The 23,377-nt window shown below is 43.7% G+C and overlaps 1 protein-coding gene across 1 annotated transcript in view; it reads left to right on the top strand.

Annotated features, from left to right (window-relative positions):
- The window catches only part of NALF1 (NALCN channel auxiliary factor 1), a 614,124-nt gene extending 594,953 nt beyond the window's left edge, over nt 1-19,171 (top strand). The window contains exon 3 of the mRNA XM_055542993.1: nt 18,776-19,171. Within this exon, the coding sequence (XP_055398968.1) occupies nt 18,776-19,065 (290 nt within the window). The 3' untranslated portion in view covers nt 19,066-19,171. The remainder of the gene's footprint in view (nt 1-18,775) is intronic.
- The last annotated feature ends 4,206 nt before the right edge of the window (nt 19,172-23,377 follow it).

Raw genomic sequence — 23,377 nt, 5'->3', positions numbered from 1 at the left:
AAATGAGCCTGGAAGCAAAGGTCTGCTTTCTGGCCTCCAGCAGGACAGGGTCCCTCTGTAGGGAGAGAGAGGAGGGACGCACAGCTTGTGGTGTGTGTGGTGCCGTCTCCAGCAGTTCAGCACACACCTCCTGCATTCACAACACCGCGTACCTTAAAAATGACCATCACATGCACTTTCTGCCTAGACCATCCTCTCTGCTTAAAGAAAGGGGAACGTCTGGCACTGTCCTCTGGAGGAGTCTGTGCTTAGAAGGCTAGTTTTTTTTCAGTCTGACTAGTTAGCAAACATTTTAGACTGCACACATACAGACCTACAGATATATTACTATGAAGGGTAAAGACAAGGACTCAAGGTGTCACCAACTCAATGGACATGAGTTTGAGCAAACTCCAGGAGAGAGTGAAGGTCAGGGAAGCCTGGCATGCTGCAGTCGATGGGGTCGCAAAGAGTCGGACATGACTTAGTGACTGAACAACAAAGGCCCTTAAAATGTTTACCTAAATAATTGTGACTCTACACGAGTGTCTGCTTTGTGCTCAGTCTGTTTGAGTCCTGTGAGGAAATGATGCATTTGGTGCATTTTAAAATGTAAACGTAATCAATTCTTCTCAATTTTGAAATCTTGTCTCTTTGGTGGCCTGGCTTGACATTACCAGATGAGATGGCCATTTAGTTATAATTGTTAATGTATCAGATCATCGTGGTGTTTACTCTCGTGTTTAATGTGAAGTTTTCTTCAAATTAGTAAAAGTTTAGGAGGTCAGTTCTTTTACACATGATGCAGTTACTGTTCAAAATCATTTTTAAAATTTTCTTCTGGGGCATGAATAATTATCATATTCTGCAGCATTCTCTTCATGCTTTGGGAGACTTATGTGAACATGTCTGTTGTTCATCGCTTCCCTGGTAGCTCAGCTGGTAAAGAATCTGCCCATCATGCAGGAGACACAAGTTGGATTCCTGGGTTGGGAAGATCCCTGGAGAAGGAATAGGCTACCCACGCCAGTATTCTTGAGCTTGCCTGGTGGCTCAGTCGGTAAAGAATCCGCCTGCAATGCAGGAGACCTGGCTTCGATCCCTGGGTGGGAAAGATCCCCTGGAGGAGGGCATGGCAACCCTCTCCAGTATTCGTGCCTGGAGAATCCCATGGACAGAGGAGCAGGGTGGGCTACAGTCCATGGGGTTGCAAAGAGTTGGACACGAGTGAGCGACTAAGCACAACACAGCACGTGTTGTTTATGGCTGTATCCCAGTGCCCCCAAAGGCGTTTGACACAGTTTGTGCTCAGTGAACAAATAGTGAATGAATTAATTAATGGGGGGGCATCTGTGACAGCCCCTGCTGTGAGCACAGATAGTCCGTTCAAGGAGGGAGCAGCCCCAGGACGGCCGAGGGTGTGGGTGTCCTGTGCAGGGCCACCAGGCTCCTCCCATCTGCGTCTGTCACTGGCGATATTACCGCGACTGCAGGAAGGGGGCTGAGAAGCAGGTGCGCTTCAACAAAGCATCCCTCCACTGGAGTCAGTAAAGAACATCAGCATTTCCCCAAAAAGCCATTCTGTCCCTCACGGTGACCCTCCTGTAACAGGCAAAGTGAAGACTCAGGTCCAGTGTCATTCAGACGAATCACACACGTTGCTCACTCACCTGGGAGACGAGGACTCTACGCCTGATCGACAGTGTGACAGCTCCCTGGTGGAATTTACATTTTAAATGCCCCCCAAACTGAGCGTCAAGGTTACATTGCCTGCTGTCCCTCAATTCAAGTCTCAACCCCCTTCCCCTGGTTTCTCAGAATGGACTTTATATGAAAATAGGGTCTTTATGGAGGCGATCAGGTGGCTGGTGGCTCAGACAGTAGAGAAAGTACCGGCAGTGCAGACCCGGGTTTGATCTGTGGGTTGGGACGATCCCCCGGGGAGGGCATGGCAACCCACTCCAGTATTCTTGCCTGGACAATCCCGTGGATAGAGGAGCCATCAGACATGACTGAGTGACTAGCGCGCACACACACACACACACACACGGAGGTAATCAGGTTAAAACGAGGTCATCAAAATGGGCCCTAACCCAGTGCTGACCAGCAGGCATGTTAACTTGCTTGGACTGCCATAACGAGATGCCACAGATGGGGGTTTAACCAACAGAAGGTGTCATCTCTCAGTCCCAGAGGCCAGGCATCCAGGTTAAGGTGCTGGCAGGCTCCGTTTCTCCAGAGGCCTCTCTCCCCGGGCCTTCACACGCTCTTTCCATGTGTGTGCGCCCAGGGCTTCCTGCGTGTCCAAGCTTCCTCTTTTCATAGGAGCTACTCTGGACTCGGGCCCACTCCAAAGAGCTCCTTCTAGTCGAATCATCGCTTACAAGGGCCTCTCTAAATACGGTCACATTCGGAGGAGCTGAAATTTAGGGCTCTAACACCTCAACTCATCTCATAGCAGCATCCTTGTCCAACGGGGCCCTTCGGACCCGCAGCATACGTGGAGGGAACACGGTGTGGATGGATGCAGGGAAAACCACCACCTGCACCCCAGCCTACCCCAGGTCTCGACCACCCGCCTCCAAAGCCGTGAGGCCGTCAAGTCCTAACGTGTAAGCTGCCTAGCGCCTTGTCCCGGTGGCTCTGCACGACGCCTGGCGGTCTGGGACTAGAACAAACACATTCAGCATTGTCTGTTCAAGAACAGAATAAGGCCTCACCCTTCCATGGAGACAGATTCTGTGCACTTCAGAAGTTCTGGGGGATTAGAGGAGAAGAAGCAATAAAAAGGAATTATAAAGGCAAGGAGAGAACTCAGCCAAGAGGATTTGGAGGCTAATAATTATGCAGAGAGAGTAATGACGAGGAAGAAAGAGTATTAACCAATACGGCTCGGTTTTAATTATACGAGAAAATTATTTTCATCGATTTCATGAGTCTCCCTTTGAAGGAATTTAAAACCACCACATGCAGTTTGCGGAGCTGTTGTGTATGCCGTGTCCACGGTTTTCAAGGCTTCCTAATCAGAAGATGTTACACCTGAATCTGCAAACCTTTCATCTCAGGAAACTACAGTTAGTGACTTTTCAGTTTAGAAAATCAAATCGCTCTACTTTCTGCTCAACACTGCTGCCGACCTCAAACTGCTCTAAAAAAGAAATCCTGATGAAAAAGAGGCAACATCTAGGTAGATAAACGTTCTATCTCTAGATAAACTGCCTTCCTTTTGGAAATGTGTGTGTTCTTGTCATTTCCAGCCCACTCTTGTGGTGTAGGGAGGAAATGCGGGCACATTTTTTATATAACAGTTTTGTGAGATTTGTGCACAGCTTTCAAACTCCCAGTCTCAACCCTTACAAAAAGAATGGCTTGTATTGCTGTTCTTTTCTGTTATTCTTTCCTCAAAGATGGAATACTTAAAACACGTGGAGCATCAGGAAAAGCATGAAATGTATTGAAAATCATGAGCCCATCAGTGAGCACAAAAGAGCCAATCGTGAGTGTATAATTAGGGGAACTCCATATGTGGAGTCCGATGGAGGTTTAGAGCTGGAAGGACATGAGCTGTCGACGAGCTCTTGAGGGCAGGTTTCATGCTGGCTGTATGGACGCTTGGGTCTGGACTGTAAGGAGGACTGAGGTCCTGACTATTCATGGATCCAGGAGTCACCTAGAAAGGTCTGAGCAGTGAGGAAGCAGGCAGGGGCTTCTCTCAGCCGTGTGTATCCAACATGACCGCAGAAAAGACCACCGAAGAACAGAGGAAGCAAGTCTTCTCCCAGGTTCCCCCTAAAGCTTTCTGAAGGAGCGCAGGCATCTGGCTCCCTGGGCAGCATGGGTTTCCTTCCCGCTCAACAGAACTTCACTTTTTATCCGGAGTGGCCAGCCTTCCCTCAGCCGTGACCTTCTCCTTACATGCGTGGTCCTTTTTTCCTCTTTTATATCTCCTCTTAATATCTGTCTAATTCTTAATTGAATACATAACCCTTTCTTCCTTCCTCCCCTCCCTTCTTCCCTTTCTGTCTGCCAGGACTTATGCATATTTTCCTTTTCCTGCATCTCTGTTTTCTTGCAGAAAAAAGAGGCCCAAGGAGTCTGCTTTTTAGCTCATGAGGTTATGCTGTATTGCCTCTGAGTGATACATACTTCAAAAACTCATTTTTATTGTTCTTCATATCTTCTTAGCTTATTACTTTCCCAGTTTACTATATATATATATATGTATACTTCTATATATTTGTATATGTATACTTATATATATATATATAATTACATATTTTATATTATATATGCTTCTCTATGGGCTTCCCAGGTGGCAGTAGTGGTGAAGAACCCGCCTTCCAATGCAGGAGACAGAGGGTCACAGGTTCAGTCCCTGGGTTGGGAAGATCGCCTGGAAGAGGAAATGGCAAACCCGCTCCAGTGTTCTTGCCTGGAGAATCCCAAGGACAGAGGAGCCTGGCAGGCTGCAGTTTATGGGGTCACAAACAGTTGGAATACTACTGAGCGCGCACACACACACACACACCTTTCTATATGCATTTTTAAATGTGACCAACAGACACCGGAACGCACGCGTTTGTTGTTCTCAAAGAACAGCTACTCTGTGTCTCTCACAGAAGATCCATAACTGAGTGTTAGATCCTGTTGTCCCCCCACCCACACCCCAAAAAAGACTAATGCTCAGGGGTTTTATCTCTGTCACTTCACACTTCTTGACTAATTAGCGATCATTGTCAGATACCAAACCTCAGGGAGCAACAGCTGGGAAGCATGACAGAGAGATAACCCAAGTGCCACTGGATGAAATCAACCAAACCATGCTGCTCTACCTGACCCTGTAACTGAGAGAATAAACAACTAATACACCTGATACCTTTGGACAGCAAGAGGTCAAACCAGTCAGTCCTAAAGAAAATCAACCCTGAATATTTATTGGAAGGACTGATGCTGAAGCTCCAGTACTTTGGCCACCTGATGCAAAGAGCCGACTCATTGGAAAAGCCCCTGATGCTGGGAAAGATTGAAGGCAGGAGAAGAAGGGGTTGACAGAGGATGAGATGGTTGGATGGCATCGCTGACTCGATGGACATGGGTTTGAGCAAACTCAAGGAGGTAGTGAAGGACAGGGAAGCCTGGCATGCTGCAATCCTTGGGGCTGCAAAGAGTCAGACATGACGTACAGACTCAACAACAACAACATACCTGATACCATCCTTAGTCAAATGACATGTCAGAATCTGTCTGTGGAAAATATGTGTGACTCTAAGATATGACTTTATTTTTTATGGAAGTCTGCCTTCTAATGAGCCATATCCTCTTTAAATGGACCTATAGCTCATTCCCCAAACACCCACCTTCCTGCCATCAGTCTCATACTTCCCAATATTTTTATAATTCCTTTTTTAAAAAATTTCTGTCTTATATACTTTATTTTTACTTGACTGCTCTGCTTCGAATGTCAAAACTATTGGAAGTCAATTCAGTTCACACCTGACAAATAAAGATAATCATTCTAGTTAAATTCTCTTGTTAAATTTAATATTGACTCTCACATATTGAAACTAATTTTCTTACTTCATCCACTAAGAATTCTAGAATGTTAGCTTTTCATTAGACTCTTAGAATGACAAACTAAGTTTTGGCATTTGTTTTGAGTAAAAACATTTTGATGAAAATCAAAACTATTTTTGTTCACATTTAATGCTTCAAAAACTGGTGATCACATTAAGAAAATAATTTCCCCCTACCTCATTGAAAAGAAAGCACATATTTGAAGTCAGAGTCTATTTACGAGGTGTTTTGATGTCTTGAAGCCATCAACGTGTGTGTGTGTGTGTGTGTGTTGTGTTTGTGTGTGTAGGCAGGACAGCACACACACGTTGGGATGGTTTGAACATGTTCTGTGATTACACAGAAAGTCTGTTTTTCTTTTTTGGAAAGAAAAGCAGAAAATGCTGTTGGTACTCTAAATACATTCGTGGATGGATCAAAGCATTAGCAAAACTGTCTCTTCAATTACCAGTCACTGTTTGAGATTCCACAGCCGTTGGCTTTTTTTTTTTTAATGTAGTTTCCTGTTTTTATGGCTATTTCCTTTGCAGAGTCACAGTTACTAAGGATTTCCAAATTAAAAAAGACTGAGTAATCTACCAAAACATGATGCTGATTTACAGTATGTGAGCTCCACCGTGTCACTTCACAGGGGAAAAATAGCAAAAATAAGTAGAAATGGAACATAATGGGTAATTTCCTTAACCAGGACCATGCAGTTTTCTTCCTGGGTAACAACGCTGCCCTTAGTTGTTCAGTCATGTCCGAATCTTTTCGACCCCATGGACTGTAGCCCACCAGGCTCCTCTGTCCCTGGAATTCTCCAGGCAAGAATACTGGAGTGGGTTGCCATTTCCTTCTCCAGGGGATCAAACATCTAGGAGAGATCCACTTTTTTCATCTCATCCTAGACTCACGTGACACAGGTAAACGAGTTTCTCTGAATTCTGGAAGTGCACTTCATGAAATCCCATACACAGCCTTCCCATCTGTAAGGGCAACCCAAGCAGAAAAATGAAGGCACCTTGAAACCATAGCTAGATCATGGGGGTGGAAGAGGAGTCAAGATTAAAAGACTAAGACTTATAAGAATAAGTCCAGATTCTATTCCTTCCCTCGAGTGACTTTGACCAGCCACACTTGGTTCAAGTCCCTGGTGCTGGCGGTGGTGGTTTAGTTGCTCTGTCTGACTCTCATGACTTCATGGACTGTAGCCCACACCAGGCTCCTCTGTTCATGGAACTCTCCAGGCAAGAATACAGGAGTGGGTTGCCATTTCCCCCTCCAGGGGATCTTCCCGAGCCAGTACTTGAACCTGTGTCTCCTGCATCACAATTGGATTCTTTACCAACTGAGCCACCAGGGAAGCCCCTGGTACTTGGAACAGGAGGAAGAACACAGGTCTTTCTGTCCCACCAGCAGCCCCTGGCTCTGATGGTTTGCACAGTTGAAGACAGCTGCAGTCTAGGGTGTGGGCTCCTCCTCCAGGACCCCATGGCTCTCCTTCACCCCTTCCAGTGAAGTCTGCATCAAGGCCACCCTAAAAGGAATCATCAAGGATGCAGTGGAAAATTAAATGATGTATTTGGTGAGCAAATATGTTCTTCATCCAATACATTTTTCCTCTTTATTTACTTAGAATAAATTTTTCATAACTAAAAATATCACTGTAACCATTTTAGGGCAATAACAATGTAACGTGATATTTATCAGCTTTATGTTACTTCTGTTGAGGCTGCAGAAGACAGTCTTTGTTCTTTTAGTAAAATCCTAGAAAAATTTAGGACCCTTTGTTGAGGAAGTTCTCTGCTGAGCTTTAAGACACTCCTAATTTATCCCTAAATTTAGCTGATGATCTTATGATCTTAGGAAATGAATGAATTCTTTGTAGGACTTCTCTGCCATTTTAGTGTGGGCCTTTGATCTCCATTCGGTACAATTTTCAGTTTTGAGAGCAATCTGTCTTCTGTCTAGCATGCACTTAGCTATTCTCTCTGAATGACCTTTACACAGGCAGGCACTTGTGTGGCCAGTTCTTCAGACTCTATATCCCTTTGCTTCCTGATTCCTGATACGTGTCCTGATGTTTTACTATTGGGTTATCAGCTCAGTTCAGTTCAGTCGCTCAGTCGTATCCGACTTTTTGTGACCCCATGGATTGCAGCACGCCAGGCCTCCCTGTCCATCACCAACTCCTGGAGCCTACTTAAATTCACATCCATCATGTCAGTGATGCCACCCAACCATCTCATCCTCTGTTGTCCCCTTCTCCTCTTGCCTTCAATCTTTCCCAGCATCAAGGTCTTTTCCAATGAGACAGTTCTTCTCATCAGGTGGCCAAAGTATTGGAGTTTCAGCTTCAGCCTTTCCAATGAATATTCAGGACTGATTTCCTTTAGGACAGATTGGTTGGATCTCGTTGCAGTCCAAGGGACTCTCAAGAGTCTTCTCCAACACCACAGTTCAAAAGCATCAAGTCTTTGGTGCTCAGTTTTCTTTATAATCCAACTCTCACTAGATGGACCTTTGTTGGTTATATACATGTGCTAATATATTCAATCCACTGAAATGATCTCTTACAGCTCAAGGGTGTTAATGCATGATCCTTTGGTTTCTCTCCTTCATTAAACAAATACTTACTGTTCTCCAGGAGATAAGTGGATTGCTAGCTGTTCATAGTAAAGATGGAGTAGTTAGAGCTAAAAGTGATATTAGCCTTAAAACTTATCATATGGGTCTGACACATTTGCCACTACTCCTTTCAAAAATAAAACTAATCAATTTCAAATATATACTTTAATTGGGGGCTTACCTGATGGCTCAGCAGTAAAGAATCCACCTGCCAATGCAGGAGACGTGGGTTCAGTCTCTGAGTCAGGAAGATCCCCTAGAGAAGGGAATGGCAACCCACTCCAGTATTCTTGCCTGGAGAATCCCATGGACAGAGGAGCCTGGTGGGCTACAGTCCATGGGGTCCTAAAGAGTTGGACATGACTGAACAACTAAACAACAACAGCATACTTTAATTACTTACGATTGGCCCTTGCCTTGAAAAGATACAGTAAAGATTATAAATATATAAATATATATGTATAAGACTCCTAAGTCTTATTCAGAAAATGAAGATCATGGCATCTGGTTCCATCACTTCGTGGGAAATAGATGGGGAAACAGTGGAAACAGTGTCAGACTTTATTTTTCTGGGCTCCAAAATCACTGCAGATGGTGACTGCAGCCATGAAATTAAAAGACACTTACTCCTTGGAAGGAAAGTTTGACCAACCTAGATAGCATATTGAAAAGCAGAGATATTACTTTGCCAACAAAGGTCCGTCTAGTCAAGGCCATGGCTTGTCCAGTGGTCATGTATGGATGTGAGAGTTGGACTGTGAAGAAAGCTGAGTGCTGAAGAATTGATGCTTTTGAACTGTGGTGTTGGAGAAGACTCTTGAGAGTCCCTTGGACTGCAAGGAGATCCAACCAGTCCATTCTAAAGGAGATCAGCCCTGGGATTTCTTTGGAAGGAATGATGCTAAAGCTGAAACTCCAGTACTTTGGCCACCTCATGCGAAGAGTTGACTCATTGGAAAAGACTCTGATGCTGGGAGGGATTGGGGGCAGGAGGAGGAGGGGACGGCAGAGGATGAGATGGCTGGATGGCATCACCAACTTGATGGACGTGAGTCTGAGTGAACTCTGGGAGTTGGTGATGGACAGGAAGGCCTGGCGTGCTGTGGTTCATGGGGTCGAAAAGAGTCGCACATGACTGAGTGACTGAACTGAAGTCTTATTCTTTCTGCAGATGGTCACTATGATTTGGAAATTTTTTTCTAGATTTCTGAGAGTGACTTCTCATTTCATATTGTTTTACCAGTCCAATGATAAAATAATTGCTGAAATTTAGCAAAATCTCTTCAGGTCACTTATTTTATTTTTACCTTTTTTTAAAAAGTGGATACAATTTGGATACTGGTGCTAATTATATATTTTTCGTATGTTATTTCTAAATAAATACTAGGTTATATGCATGTGAAACCACTGTTGTAACAAACATAAAACCTTAAAAAGATATTAAAGGTGAGACACTAATTTCAGAAACTGGTTTTTGAAACCCTAAGGATTCATGTGGTAGTAAAAAATGGTCTTGTGCTAAGTCCCTTCAGTCGTGTCCCACTCTTTGTGACTCCATGAACTGTAACCCTCCAGGCTCCTCTGTCCATGGGCTTCTCCAGGCAAGAATAGTGGAATGGGTTGCCATTCCCTTCTCCAGGGGATCTTCCCAACTCAAAGACTGAATCTGCGTCTCTTACATCTTCTTCATTGGCCGGCGGGTTCTTTACCACGAGCGCCCCTGGGAAGCCCTCCAAAAAGTAGTCTTGGTAATGAGTAGACCACTGCATTTGAGTTTGGGCATGACTTCCCATTCAAGGTGGCAAGCTGAAGCCAGACTTTTACTTCCCACCTACCTCTGACTGTTACTGAAGTTGAAGTTAAAACTACAAAAAGGGATACATTCATGGAAGCTATAAAACCTAGGAAGTGGGACACGGTTAAAACAGAGACTTTTTAAAAATGTACAGGAGGGCAAAGGCAGGTGCAGGCCTCTGGGGAACACAGAACCTTGTGGGCCCGCAGAGCAGGCTCTGAGAGCAGACTGCAGCCCATGCAGGGACCATTCTGCCACTGGGACCCTGTGACGACCACGAGCTGCTCTGGGGACAGAGAGAGAGCAGAACAGAAGGAGAAGGAGCTCGGTGATGGGTTAAAGGCCCTGAGCTGACATCTGAGCCAACAGATTCTCCCCAGTCCTGCCTGTGCAGCGGGGTGTCTGAGCCAACAGATTCTCCCCAGTCCTGCCTGTGCAGCAGGCCGTCTGCCCACAAAAGCCAGGATCCACTCTCTAGACACTGAATGAGCTTCCTGGACAGGTGTGAGGAAGCCTTCCTACTAAGGACTTTTGGGGTGTCGGGAAGGGAGCTGACATTTGCCCATTTCATCTCCATTCACTCACCCTGAAGACGGTCCTGCCTCCAGGAGAGATGTGACAGCTGAAGGTGACAAGAGGAAGAAGCATTGCAGGGAAGGACCACAGTCCACCCCATGTGGATAAAACAAAATGAAACAACAAAAATGGTATGAAGGTGGAAGTGGGGAAAGGAATTTATAATCAAAGTCATGCTAGAAGGGATTTCTCCAGTGTGGAAGAAAACCATGGTTAGATTGCAAGAGCCCCAGCAGGAGAAGCTGTGAAGAAGCCATGTGGAGATATAATTTCTTGAAATTTTAGAAAACAACCAGTCCAGGTTTGATGCATGAGGCAGGGCACTCAGGGCCGGTGCACTGGGATGACCCTGAGGGATGGGATGGGGAGGGAGGTGGGAGGGAGGTTCAAGATGGGGAAAACACGTACACCCATGGCTGATTCGTGTCAATCACGTATGGCAAAAACCACCACAATATTGTAAAGTAATTAGTCTCCAATTAAAAAAATTAATTTACAAAAAAAATAAATAAATAAAAAGTGATACATCAAATTCCAATTTAAAAAAAAAAAGAAAACAACAAATATATGAAATATCCAAAGAGATGTCACAAGGTATCCGAACCCACAGTGAAATGAGAAGGATATTAACATCTGTGTCGTAGCCAAGATTTTAGCCCCTGTGGTCTTTCCTGATAAGCCCATGATTATGGCACATTACATGGCAGAAAGGACTTTTCACATGGCATTAAGGTGGCCAATCAGCTGACCTTAAACTAGAGAGACTGTCCTGGGTTATCCAGGCCCACCCAGTGTAATCACAGGATACAGAAGTGTCAGCCAGAAAGATGAAGCTAAAGGAGAGATCACAGAAATGGACAGCATGGGAAGGCTCAACCCACTGTTGCTAGATTTCAAGACGGAGAAAGGGGCTCATGAGCCATGGACCCAGGAGGTGTCTGGATGCTCAAGAGACTCCAGGAAGCAACCATCAAGGTAGCAGAGAGCTCAGCATTACAGCCACTTGAAACTGAATTCTGCCAGCCTCCTGACCCAGTTTGGAGAATCATGGCCAACGCCTTGATTTCAGCCTCATAAGACATTGTCACCAACATCATCCTGGGTTAAAATGGCATCCAGGTGTAAGCTCACAGCTCAATAGGTTGGAGCCTGGGCTGGTTCCAGGCTCCAACCTATTGAGCTGTGAGGCTATGTCTGCATGCCATTTTAAGCCTTGATGATGTCTGTGACAGCTTTTTATTGCAGCGATAAATGGAAAATTAATAGGGATTCCAGCACATAGAAGTGGAGTGCAGCTGTAACAAATGCCTTTGCTGTTTAGTTGCTAAGTTGTGTCTGACTCTCTGTGACCCCTTGGACTGCAGCACTCCAGGCTTCCTGTACTTTGCTATCTCCCAGAGTTTGCTCAAACTCATGTCCATCGAGTTGGTGATGCCATCCAACCATCTCATCCTCTGTTGCTCCCTTCTCCTCCTGCCCTCAGTCTTTCCCAGCATCAGGGTCTTTTCTAATGAGTTGATTCTTCACATCAGGTGGCCAAAGTATTGGAGCTTCAGCTTCAGCATCAGTCCTTCCACTGAATATTCAGGGTTGATTTCCTTTAGGATTGACTAGAAATGCAGAGATGCATTTGGAACCAGGCAGTGGAATAAGTTAGAAGAATTCTGAGAAGCATGATAGAAAAAGCCCAGATTGCCTTCAAAAGGATGTCAGTAGGAATATGGCCATTCAAACCTTCCAGGGAGGGCTCAGAAGGGAATGAGTTCATGGAAACTGGAAACATCTTCAGTGGTATCAAAAGGCTTAGCAGAGGGGACTTCTCTGGTTGTCCAGTGATTAAAAATCAGCCTTCCAAGGCAGAGGATACAGGTTCGATTCCTGGTCAAGGAAATAAGATCTACATGTCACAGGGCTAGTGGACCCTATGCAGAAACTAAGGCCTAACACAGCCAAAAATATATAAATGGACTTTAAAAGAAAGAAAGGTTAGCAAAATTATATCTGCAGTTATCTGGAAAGCAGAGATGCTAAGTGATGATGTTAGCTCCATAGCCGAGATTTCCAAGCAAATATTTAAGGTGTGACCTGGTTTTTTCTTGCTACTTACAACAAAATGCAAAAGGAGAGACTTACACTGAGAGAATAATTATTAAACAATCAGGAAACCAGGATTTGATGATTTGGGACAATCTCAAAAGATTGAGATTGAGATGGCAAAGATTAAAAAAAAAAATTGCTCTTGGGAAATCATGCCGTAGAGAAAACAAAACAAAAATCCTGAAGTTGTGTCTGTACAACCATTCTACAACCTTGGGAAGTTTGGAAGGTCAGAGCATTAAGTTACACAAAAGGCTTTTGAAGTGATTAGGTGTGACTCATAGATTCCCCTCAGCCCTTTGAGGAGCAGCCAAAAGTATAGGAGGGACTATCTAGGAAGGGTTTGTGGAGGAGCTTCTTGTCTAATGGGGTGAATCTTTGTGACATGAAGTCTCACAAATTCAGTGAGAATTTTATATTAGCAAAAACATGGCCAGCTTGGACAGAAAGGGACAGAAAACAAGATGAAGTGAAAAAAGGCTGTTGTTGTTTTTCATTAGCTCAGTCATGTCCGACTCTTTGCGACCCCATGGACTGACTGCAACACCCCAAGCTTCCCTGTCCTTCACCATCTCCTGGAGTTTGCCCAAACTCATGTCCATTATTGAGGGAATGATGTTATCTAACCATCTCATCCTCTGTCACCCACTTCTCCTCCTGCCCCCAATCTTTCACAGCACCAGGATCTTTTCCAATGAGTTGGCTCTTTGCATCAGGTGGCCAAAGTATTGAAGTTTCAGTATCAGTCCTTCCAGTGAATATTCAGGGTTGATTTCCTTTAAAATTGACTGGTTTGATCTCCTTGCTGTCCAAGGTACTCTCAAGGGTCTTCTCCAACACCACAGTTCAAAAGCATCAATTCTTTGGGGCTCAGCCTTCTTTATGGCCCAACTCTTACACCCCATTCATACATGACTACTAGAAAACCCATAGTTTTGACTATGGAATAGCCTTGAATTTTTGTCATATTCCTCCCATTAACTGTATTTGGTTTGGTTTGGTTTCGTTGCCTAAATTAGCTCTTAGTAAGTTTCTTTTAAATGCAACTGAATAATCCCTGAGTAAGGTACATTTAAAACAATATGCAAATATTATTAATAATCATTGAGGGGAAGATACAAAATGTTAGTAATTTGATAATAAATAAGTTTCAAACAACTTATTATAGCCTCAAAAACGATGAGGAATTAGAAATTGAAGGAAGTAAAATTTTGATAATTTCCTCATCATTGATCCTGATAATCAGACAAATTTGTGCAAATGTGTGATTTTTTTAAATAAAAGGTAAGTTCTAGTAGAATTAATAATTGCACATATTTAACAAATTAGAAGATATGTGCTTAAATCCACACTGCAAATGATTAGATAAGCAACAAAGGAAATGGTCAAGAAACACTTTTAAATGTTTGCAAATGTTGTTACATGATGATTAAGGCAAGAACACGCACTACAGGTCTGACAGTGAGTGTAAGTGAATTGAACTGTCCTTTCAAATCATTGTGAAACTCTTCAGTGTACAACACAGTACAGAGAAAAGTATAAAAAGATCAAGAATATAGTTGTTATAATTCAATGTCTGATAGATATTGGTTCATTAGAGATTGCAAAGAGAAGAGTTTGTAGCAAAATGTATCAGAACAACATTTCGTTAGCTGAAAATTTGCCTTTGTCCTTTGTTCATCCCCTTATGCATTTGTGCAATGAGATTATCATTTGAAAAATTCTTTCATTTGGTAACGTGCCCTTATGGCTCCTTTGAATGAGGAGGAAGAGTCAGTTGCTCTAAGTTGGCTTTCCCAGGAAGTGTCTGGGTCCAGGTGGTTGAGCAGGAGGAACTCGAAACCACACCTGTGAGGGAGTAAGAGAAGAAGGTTATTCAGCAGATGGGAAAAAAAAAAAAATCCAAGGCTGGTTTGGCTTTCACAGGTGCCCTGGTTGTTGGAGGTGGCTGCCCAGGGCCTGTGCTCAGCCTCGGGGAGTTTCCGGGGAGACCCCGAGACAGGCTTGATCCAGCTGCAGGCAGCAGTCCTGGCTGGAAGGGTGACCAGACACGGAGACAGAGCAGATGGATGGAGGGAAGAGTGCAGCAGAGCTTTCCAGGCAGACCTGAGAGCGAGACACTGTTACCAGGCAGGAATCCAAAAGGGCGGAAGACTGGATGGGGCGACAACCACCACGCCCTCGCAGAAGCCAGAAAGAAGGTCGGTGCCTGTTTGAAAGGATTTGCTGACACTTCGGGAAAGGAACGCTAAAGCAGCAGAGAGAAAGCGAGGAGTCAACCAGATTTCTCCACAAGACTCCACCCAGACACAGGAATGGACACCATGGAACACTTTGGAGGAGGTGACAACATAAGGGGACTGGGCAGAAGTGTGTTTATGAGGCATCTCCACAAGCCGTGCTCCCTCGGCAGAGAAAAATGCTGGCATATTCCCTTGTGGGAGGGGAACCTTATTTTTTGGAGATGGTTGGAAAAAACTGTCAGACCGAGTGACAGACATGAGCAGGGCTTCCCATGTTTAAAAAAAAAAAAAAAAGGCAAACAAAGAAGAGAAAAGCAACCCGGAGAAAACAGAACATGGGCTGGGAAGAAATGAAACAGGACAAAGCAAAAGCACAGGAAGAAGCTCAAGCGATAAAGCATACACTGCAACTGTGAAGCGAGAACAGCCACCTCGGAAAAATGCAGAGTGTATATAAAACAGCTCTTGGAAATTACAGTGCCAGCATTTTTAAAAAGAGACAACCTCAATAAAATTATTATATGGTGTTAGTCTCTCAGTCGTGTCCTCCGACTCTTTGCAGCCTCACGGAATGTAGCCCGTCAGGCTCCTCTGTCGGTGGATTCTCCAGGCAAGAATACTGCAGTGGGTTGCCATTTCCTCGTCCAGGGGATCTTCCCAACCCAGGGATCAAACCTAGGTTTCCTGTGTCTCCTGCATTGGCAGGTGGATTCTTTACCACTGAGCACGTAGGGGAAAATTATGGGAGTAATGCTCAAAACAATCTGAAGGATAAGAATTTCTAGACTGGAATTCCACAATCAGCCAAATGATCAGTTAAATGTGAGATAAGCATTTTAGGCATACAGCTTCTCAGAAATTTACTCTAGAATTTGTCCTTATGAAAATACTAGATGCCTGGTCCACCAAAATGAGCTAAGAGGAATATGGAAAAAGAGAAAGGAGAGAGGCTGCCAGCATTGCCAAGAGGGAAGTTCACTGGAGTTTTCAGGCTGGAATCTGTGCATTAGCCATAAAAGCAACCAGCCCAGATGGTTAAAGACTGCAGGAGATAGTTTAGGAAAATAAAGCTGATAGGAAAGAGTTGGCAAAGTACTGGGTATTGAATTAGTAAGTACGTAGAAAACTCTAAGATAATCGTTATCTCTAGGAAAAACTGGAATAAGAACAGAAAATGAAAGTTCACTGCACATCTGAGTTGAGACTTGTTTTTACAGCATCCTAATAAAGGAACGTATGTATTAAACTTGCTACACCATAGAGAAATGGGGGTTACTTTTGCCTGGAGAAGGCTCAGAATGAATGTTTTATCCTCATGTGTCCTGGGGAGTGGGAGATCTATAGATAGTGATAAAAAAAAATGAAAAATCAAGAAAAGCATAAAGCAGGTTATTTCCAGAAATAGAGCTAGTACAGAAAGAAAGAAAAGAAGGGCAATATTTGCCTCTGAGGAGGAAGAATTTGAGATGGGAGGGTGGACAAATTTTTTAATAAAGTATCTTGTAGAAGTATTTGATGACTAATATGAATGTGTAACTCTGAATAAAAATTCTTAACAAATGGAAAAGGGAAAGAGTATTAATTTTTTAGTTAAGAAGAGTACATGTATTGACCTGAATGAATTATCCTATTTTTTTCTGAAATGACTTTAGGTATAAATCAGCAAGCTGGTTCTGAGTAACTTGGGAAGAACTTGTTATTTGGATGACATTGTTAAAACCTATTCTGTATTCTGACTGTTAACATTCCAAAATGTTAATCTAAATGCCCTTTAGATTTCTATTGTTATAATCTTAACTATAAACTCTTCTTTGAAGAATATAATTTTGAAAAACATATACTTCAATAAATGACTAGTCTACCAATGAGGTATCTTATTTGAAAAAAGAAAATATCATACAATAAAAATGTCAGAGCTGCAGACCTCATTAATTCAGTTTTTTTTTCCATATTCTACCTAGGCGAAGGTGAAGTTTACCTTTGAATGCCTAAGAAGAAATGACTATTGTAAGCATCATTATAAGGATACCTTGGTCATTTGTTTAAGAAATGAAGGTTGCATTGTATAATATATTATTTAATAGACTCTTTTACTGAGTAAATATATATTGAGTTTATTCATGTAACAAATCTCACTAAGTATCTATTTTTATTCAGACATTCTGCAACATATTGGGAATGTGAGGCTGATACTAGATAGTTTTGCTGGTACAGTGACACATAAGTAAGGAAATTGACATGAAAATGAGCAATTGTGATTAAAAGAAAAAATATAATTGCTCTATTGAAGGAGAAATTAAAGTTATGAATTGATGGAGAAAATTCCAGAAAGAAGCTTGGGCCGTGTGGTACAGATTTGGGCGAAAGTGTCACATGTTCTGAGAACTGCCAGTAGTTCAGGATGTCTGGAGCCCTGAGCAGTGAGTCTGAAAGAGAAGACAGGAGACTAGATTTCATGAATTAAGTAGAGTCAGAGAGACATTATTGTGCATGTTAGTCGCTTAGTCATGTCCAATGCTTTTTGACCACATGGACTGTAGCCCTCCAGGCTCCTCTGTCCATGGGATTCTCCAGGCAAGAACACTGGAGTGGGTAGCCATTCCCTTCGCCAGGGGGATCTTCCTGACCCAGGAATGGAACCCAGGTCTCCTGCTTTGGCAGGTGGATTCTTTACTATCTGAGCCACCAGGGAAGCCTGAGACATTATTAAGAATAGTGATTACAATTCAGAGTAGCCAGATTTTTTCAAGTTATTTCTCTGTGCTGTGTCCTGAGTCAAGCACTTTACATACATAATTGTATTCCATCCTTACAGCTATTCCATCATTATTTTTAAGTTTTTCAGGCTTAAGAGTAACAATAAAATTGGTGTCGAAACACCATGCTCTCATGAGAAAATGTTTCAGTCAAGTAAAAAAAAAAAAAGATACAAAATGGCTTAAGTAACCTCATAAAAATGTTATATATGATGTAACAAGAAACGAGATTGGAGAGGTTATATAAAGCCAGTTGTTTTATTTTTTCACCCCTGAAAAGTTTCCAAAATATCCATTTGTCAATTTAAAAGTAAGAACAGTGTGTTTTTTTAGAGGAAGAAGGGGAAAGAGAAGAGCCATTGAGATTCTGTGACTAGGGAAGGGGAAAAAAAGGAGAGAAAATAAGAGAGTGGGAGATGAGTTACACCCACAATTACTGAAAAGCAGTGTTGGAGAATTGGAAAGGGAGAAGCATGGGGCAGAGGTCCAGGCGGAAGACAAAAAAGGCTTCAGTTTAAGCAGTCATCAATAGGATAAGATCAAATGGAAGAATAAGAGACGTGTTTGGAAAAGGGTCACCCACGTGGTGTGTAGATGGTTAAGCCCATTCATCAAGAAAGGGAGATGTGAACCATGGTGAGGTTCTGGAAAGGAAGTGATTATTGACATGGTCCCTGTAGCTCTGGTATTACAATTGGGTGGTTGTTTCCTAAACGAAATATCCTAAATATTCTAAAGTATAACTAGGTGGTGTCACTTTATGCATTGCACTAATTAATCACAGTCCTGTTAAAGAAAAAAAATAATGGTGGCTGAATGTCTTTGATGGCACCACATGGATCCAGAACGTGGGATTCTGATTTGGATGTAATGAAATCTTTCATCCCCAAATATCCATCACAAGCCAGAACTCTCAGGGGGTGACCACCAAGAGTCCAAAAAAAGAACAGCGAGGAAGCTGAAAGTGCTGGTTTGGGAGCACGGTGGGCCTCTGACCCAGACCGTAGTGCCGTGACTTTCCTCTACACTCGCTATGACGATGCGGTGGATCAGACATTAAGGTCATCCACTGCCCTCCGCTCTGAGCACCTTCTGGTCCACCTTCCCCACCGGCTAACCCTGCGCTTTCTTCATCCCCCACCCAGGGCTCTACGAAACCTTTCTAACCAATGATGAACCAGAATGCTGTGACGTCAGGAGAGAAGCAAAACCCAAGAGCCCCTCCAAGGGGGCAGCGGACAGAGGCGGCGCCTGCCCCCGGACGTCGCTCTCGGCCTCGTCGGCGCCCAGGCTGGGCCCCAGCAGACTTAGACTGTGCGTCCTCGTGCTGATGCTTCTCCACACGGTCCTCACGGCCTCGGTGGCGCACAACGTCACGGCCCTGGGCGTCGGGGGCGTCCACACGCTGGACGAACGCTCCGCCAGCGAGGAGTAGGGACTCCGCACCCTGGAGCATCCTTGCCGCCCCGGCCACCCGCCCGTGCACATCCCCGCCTGGGTACCGGACCTGCGCACGCATCCCCACCTGGGTACCGGACCTGTGCACGCATCCCTTGGCGCAGGGCCTGGATGGCCTGAATCCAAACCAGGAGACACACACATACACACACCACACACACCACACCACACACACACACACACACACACACGCACAGCTTTTTACGGACTAAAAGGCTGGAAAGTGACTTCGATTTCTCACACCATTTTATACACTGTGTTTTAATGTTTGGAGGTTTTCTTTGCTTTCCTTTGGACTTGAGTTTATCTGTTTTGTTTTTGCACTTGTTAATACAGGCTTTATTTTGGGGGATGGTTTCTCAGAGGTAAACTAAGTCTTTTCACTGTCTCTCTCTCTCTCTCTATATATATATATATTTCTAGTCATTGTGTGTGTTCATCAGATAGTTCTGTCTCATGTCCTGTCTGTTTCTATTAGCGGAATGACAGCTATGCCCTTGCGGTATAGCCAAAAAACAAACAAAAAACAAAAAAAACTACAACACACACACAAACACACAAAAAAATCATAAAAAAGAAAAAAAGACAAAAAAAAAGAAAACAAGAAAAAATAAATAAAATAAAAAGCTCCCTAACTCTCCCTCCTGCCTAAGGAACCCACGTCCCCCACCCTGCCCGCCCGGGGACTCCCTCCCCAGCAGATGCCATCCGCTTGCTTCAGTCCTTGTCGCCGCCGCGGTGGGCACAGCGCCTGCTCCGCTGGGCCTCTGAGCCGCTGTTGCAGAAAGGGGGGCCCCCTTCTAGCTGAACAAACAAGTGCTCTCCTTAACAGGTGGCATCAGACGGTTAACACATCTTTATGTTACCTTGAACTCTGTTGGGTTCATCCCAAGGGCCCCAGGCCTTCCTCGCTGGTCAGGTGGCTGGAGGCAGCCGCCCAGGGTAGGGGGTGTGAGCAGGTGGGGACCTCCCCGCCCCCGCCACCGAAGCCTGCAGGCGGCTGGGCTTTCATTAGAATTTCAGTTCTGTTGCAGGAATACTCGAGCACGTGCCACCCATGGTCAGGGGGACAGGAATCCAAGGACTCAAATCTGGACTTCTTTTTCCTCCTTTTCTGTTGCGGGGGAGTTGGCAGACGTGCGTAGACACCACTGCATACAGAATCTAGACCATTTCACCCCGGTATTCCCCTACACAGGGTTTTTAATTCCTCCAGGTATAAAGTGTATCCAATTCAGCATTATGGAAAAGACCTTCTTTTCAAAAAATAGGGTAGCCATCTTCATTCAAGTGCAGAATCGTTGTCTCCCTCACATGCTCCAGGTAGTTGAAGACGAGAGGAGAACTCGGATCGCTCTGTTTGTATTTTTCCTTTTTGTGGGAACATTTCACCCGCTGAGTGTCTATGAATTTGCTTTCTTAAAAACAAACAAACAAACAAGGCTTTTATGAGTTTACAGTAGAATCAGTGAAAGGAAGAGTTAACAAGGGCTGTTTTTAAAACAAACAAAACAAATAATTTTAAAAAATAACCACTTCACATTCCTTACTATTCTCTAACTACACTCGGGAACTGCGATTCAGGGATGACTGCTGTACAGCTGGGAGACGAAGGTAAACCATGGAACAGGTCCTCTTAGTGAACAAAATTTAGTTCTTAACTTTCTAGCTATGAAATTCCCCCAGGCATTTGTTTTTGTTGAAACAAAACTCTAATCTCTGCATCATACCTAACTCTGCGACACGCGTTACAGTATGCATATTTTGTTTTGAATAAAAAAAAAAAAACAAAAACCTGTTTTGTTCCAGTCTGTTAAGAATATTCAAAATAATAAAGGTATTGCTTAATAAAATTGCTAGAATTGTTTAGCAGTACATGCACAAATATTTTACTAGATTCTTTGTTTTAATAGTGTTTTGTTGAGACTGAAAATCCTAAAACGGTCTGTGCAAATACAACAACAAAAAAACCCACCCAAAATGCAGAATTCTTCAGTTTTCGTTCCTTTTTTGAAAATTGTTTTTTATGCAAATGCAAACACACAGTCACACGTGCACACACACAGGCGTAGTATTTGTAACATATGGAAACGATGGTGCTACTTCTGGGAACAGTGGGTGGCGAGTGGCTGGGGGACACAGTCACTGCATTGCATCTTGTGACACTTTGGGAAGAGAGTTTTGGTAGTGCCTCACCATTTTGGTAGATTATAGATTTCAGTGGAGTTGAGGGTGCAATGAGAAGGGGTAGAGAGCCGTGACTACTGGAAGGGGAGGGATGGATGAGGACTCAGGAGGAGGAGCTTAGCAGCTGAACTCCTTTTCCATTGAGCTCTTCATGACTGTAAGAAAATGACCAAAGTGTGCCCTGACCTTCACCTCCCTCTGCCTGGCAAATACCACCCCGTTGCTGTCCCTTCCTTCAGTGTTCCTCCTGCTTCTGTTCTTGCCAGAGGCGTTTCCACTCCTTCAGGAAGATGATGCAACAACCCAGATGCAAGCTGCACCCACTCTTCCTGGGATGCCAAGAACTTAATGCTTCTAGACACTGAGCCAAATGCTGACACATAGCATCCCTTGACAACAGGGTTTCATTTTCTGTTCGTACTAATCTCTTTGTGTGCATGGTTGAGGTTCTTGTCCAATAGAAGGGGACCGGAAGGTTCCACCTGCCCCTGTTTTAGCTTTGGTTTGGTAAGTGGCAGCCCAAAGAGGGAAACCAAAACCACCACTAATGTCGGTGAGAGGTAAGTCCTCTGAAAGGCAAGTTCAACAGCTGGGAGAAACAGCACAGTGTCGTGAGTATGCACTTCTCCTCTAGGTGAGGAGGGAAGGGCGGGGTGGCGAGGGGAAAGTCTTGTCAGCCTGCGCTGGAATCGTCTGTAATTCTGGCTCAGTCTTTGCTTGCCATGTACTCCACGGTGAGAGGGCTCTCTGTGCCCAGTGTTGGTGATGGTAAACACGTAACCACTTCCTTGCAGCCTTTCCACTGACTCAGTGAGCTAAAGCAGCTTTTCCTCTGATCACCTAATGGATTCAAATAGACACTGACTCCTTGACAAAATTAAGGAGCAACCATTGAGAATGCCGTAGACAGAGGAGTCTGGCAGACTGCAGTCCATGGTTTCACAAAGAGTCGGATACGACTGAGCCCATAAACTCACCTAGAATGCAGATCTCGCTACATCCGAGGATCATTAGCAGTGGTTCTCCTACTCAATAACATGCTTGACGTTCTGCACAGAAAAAATTCAGACACTACACCTTTATCATCATCTTATTCTCTTTTCCTCATGCTGGATGACCACGGAATAGTAGATGATGGATTACGATACTGTTGTTGTTCAGTCGTTAAGTCATGTCCAACTGTTTATGACCTCGTGGACTGCAGCACACCAGGCTTCCCTGTCCTTCACCATCTCCTGGAGTTTGTTCAAACTCATGTCCATTGTGTAGATGATGCCATTCAAACACCTCATCCTCTGTCGCCCCCTCCTCCTCCGGCCTTCAATCTTTTCCAGCATTGAGGTCTTTTCCAGTGAGCCAGCTCTTCTCATCAGGTGGCCAAAGTATTGGAGCTTCAGCTTCAGTCCTTCCAATGAATATTCAGGGTTTATTTCCTTTATTATTGACTGGCTTGATTTCCTTGCAGTCCAAGGGACTCTCAAGAGTCTTCTCCAACACCGCAGTTTGAAAGCATCAATTCTTTGGCTCTCAGCCTTCTTTATGGTCCAACTCTCACATCCATACATGACTACTGGAAAAACCACAGCTTTGACTATACTGACCTTTGTTGACGCAGTGATGTCTCTGCTTTTTAATATGCTATCTAGGTTTGTCAAAGCTTTTCTTCCAAGGAGCAAGCATCTTTTAATTTATGGCTGCAGTTACCATTTGTAGTGATTTTGGAACCTAAGAAAATGTCACTGTTTCTACTTTCCTATTTGCCATGAAGTGATGGGACCAGATGTCATGACCTTAGTTTTTTGAATGTAGATGCTTAAGCCAGCTTTTAAAGCAATTATTTCTGAAAACAAGTTGAAAATCAAGAAAATAACAATTTTTACACAAATGTATGGAACAGACTACTCCATATTTATTATTGTCTTTTTTTCCCCTACAATAGAGAAATCCCAGTTTGAAGAATATGTTGATACTGCAAAACCAAATGTCAGGTAACATAGTGGAGTTCTATATTATCCCTGTTGCATTGATGTTTGGTGATATTATGTGGACTTTTCTTTCATTAAAAAGATAATATTGTTCTCCTAACCTACAAATAGTAAGCC

Source organism: Bubalus kerabau, chromosome 12 (genome assembly GCF_029407905.1).
Source record: "Bubalus kerabau isolate K-KA32 ecotype Philippines breed swamp buffalo chromosome 12, PCC_UOA_SB_1v2, whole genome shotgun sequence".
NCBI lineage: Eukaryota > Metazoa > Chordata > Mammalia > Artiodactyla > Bovidae > Bubalus > Bubalus kerabau.
This window is presented reverse-complemented; position numbering and strand designations above follow the sequence as displayed.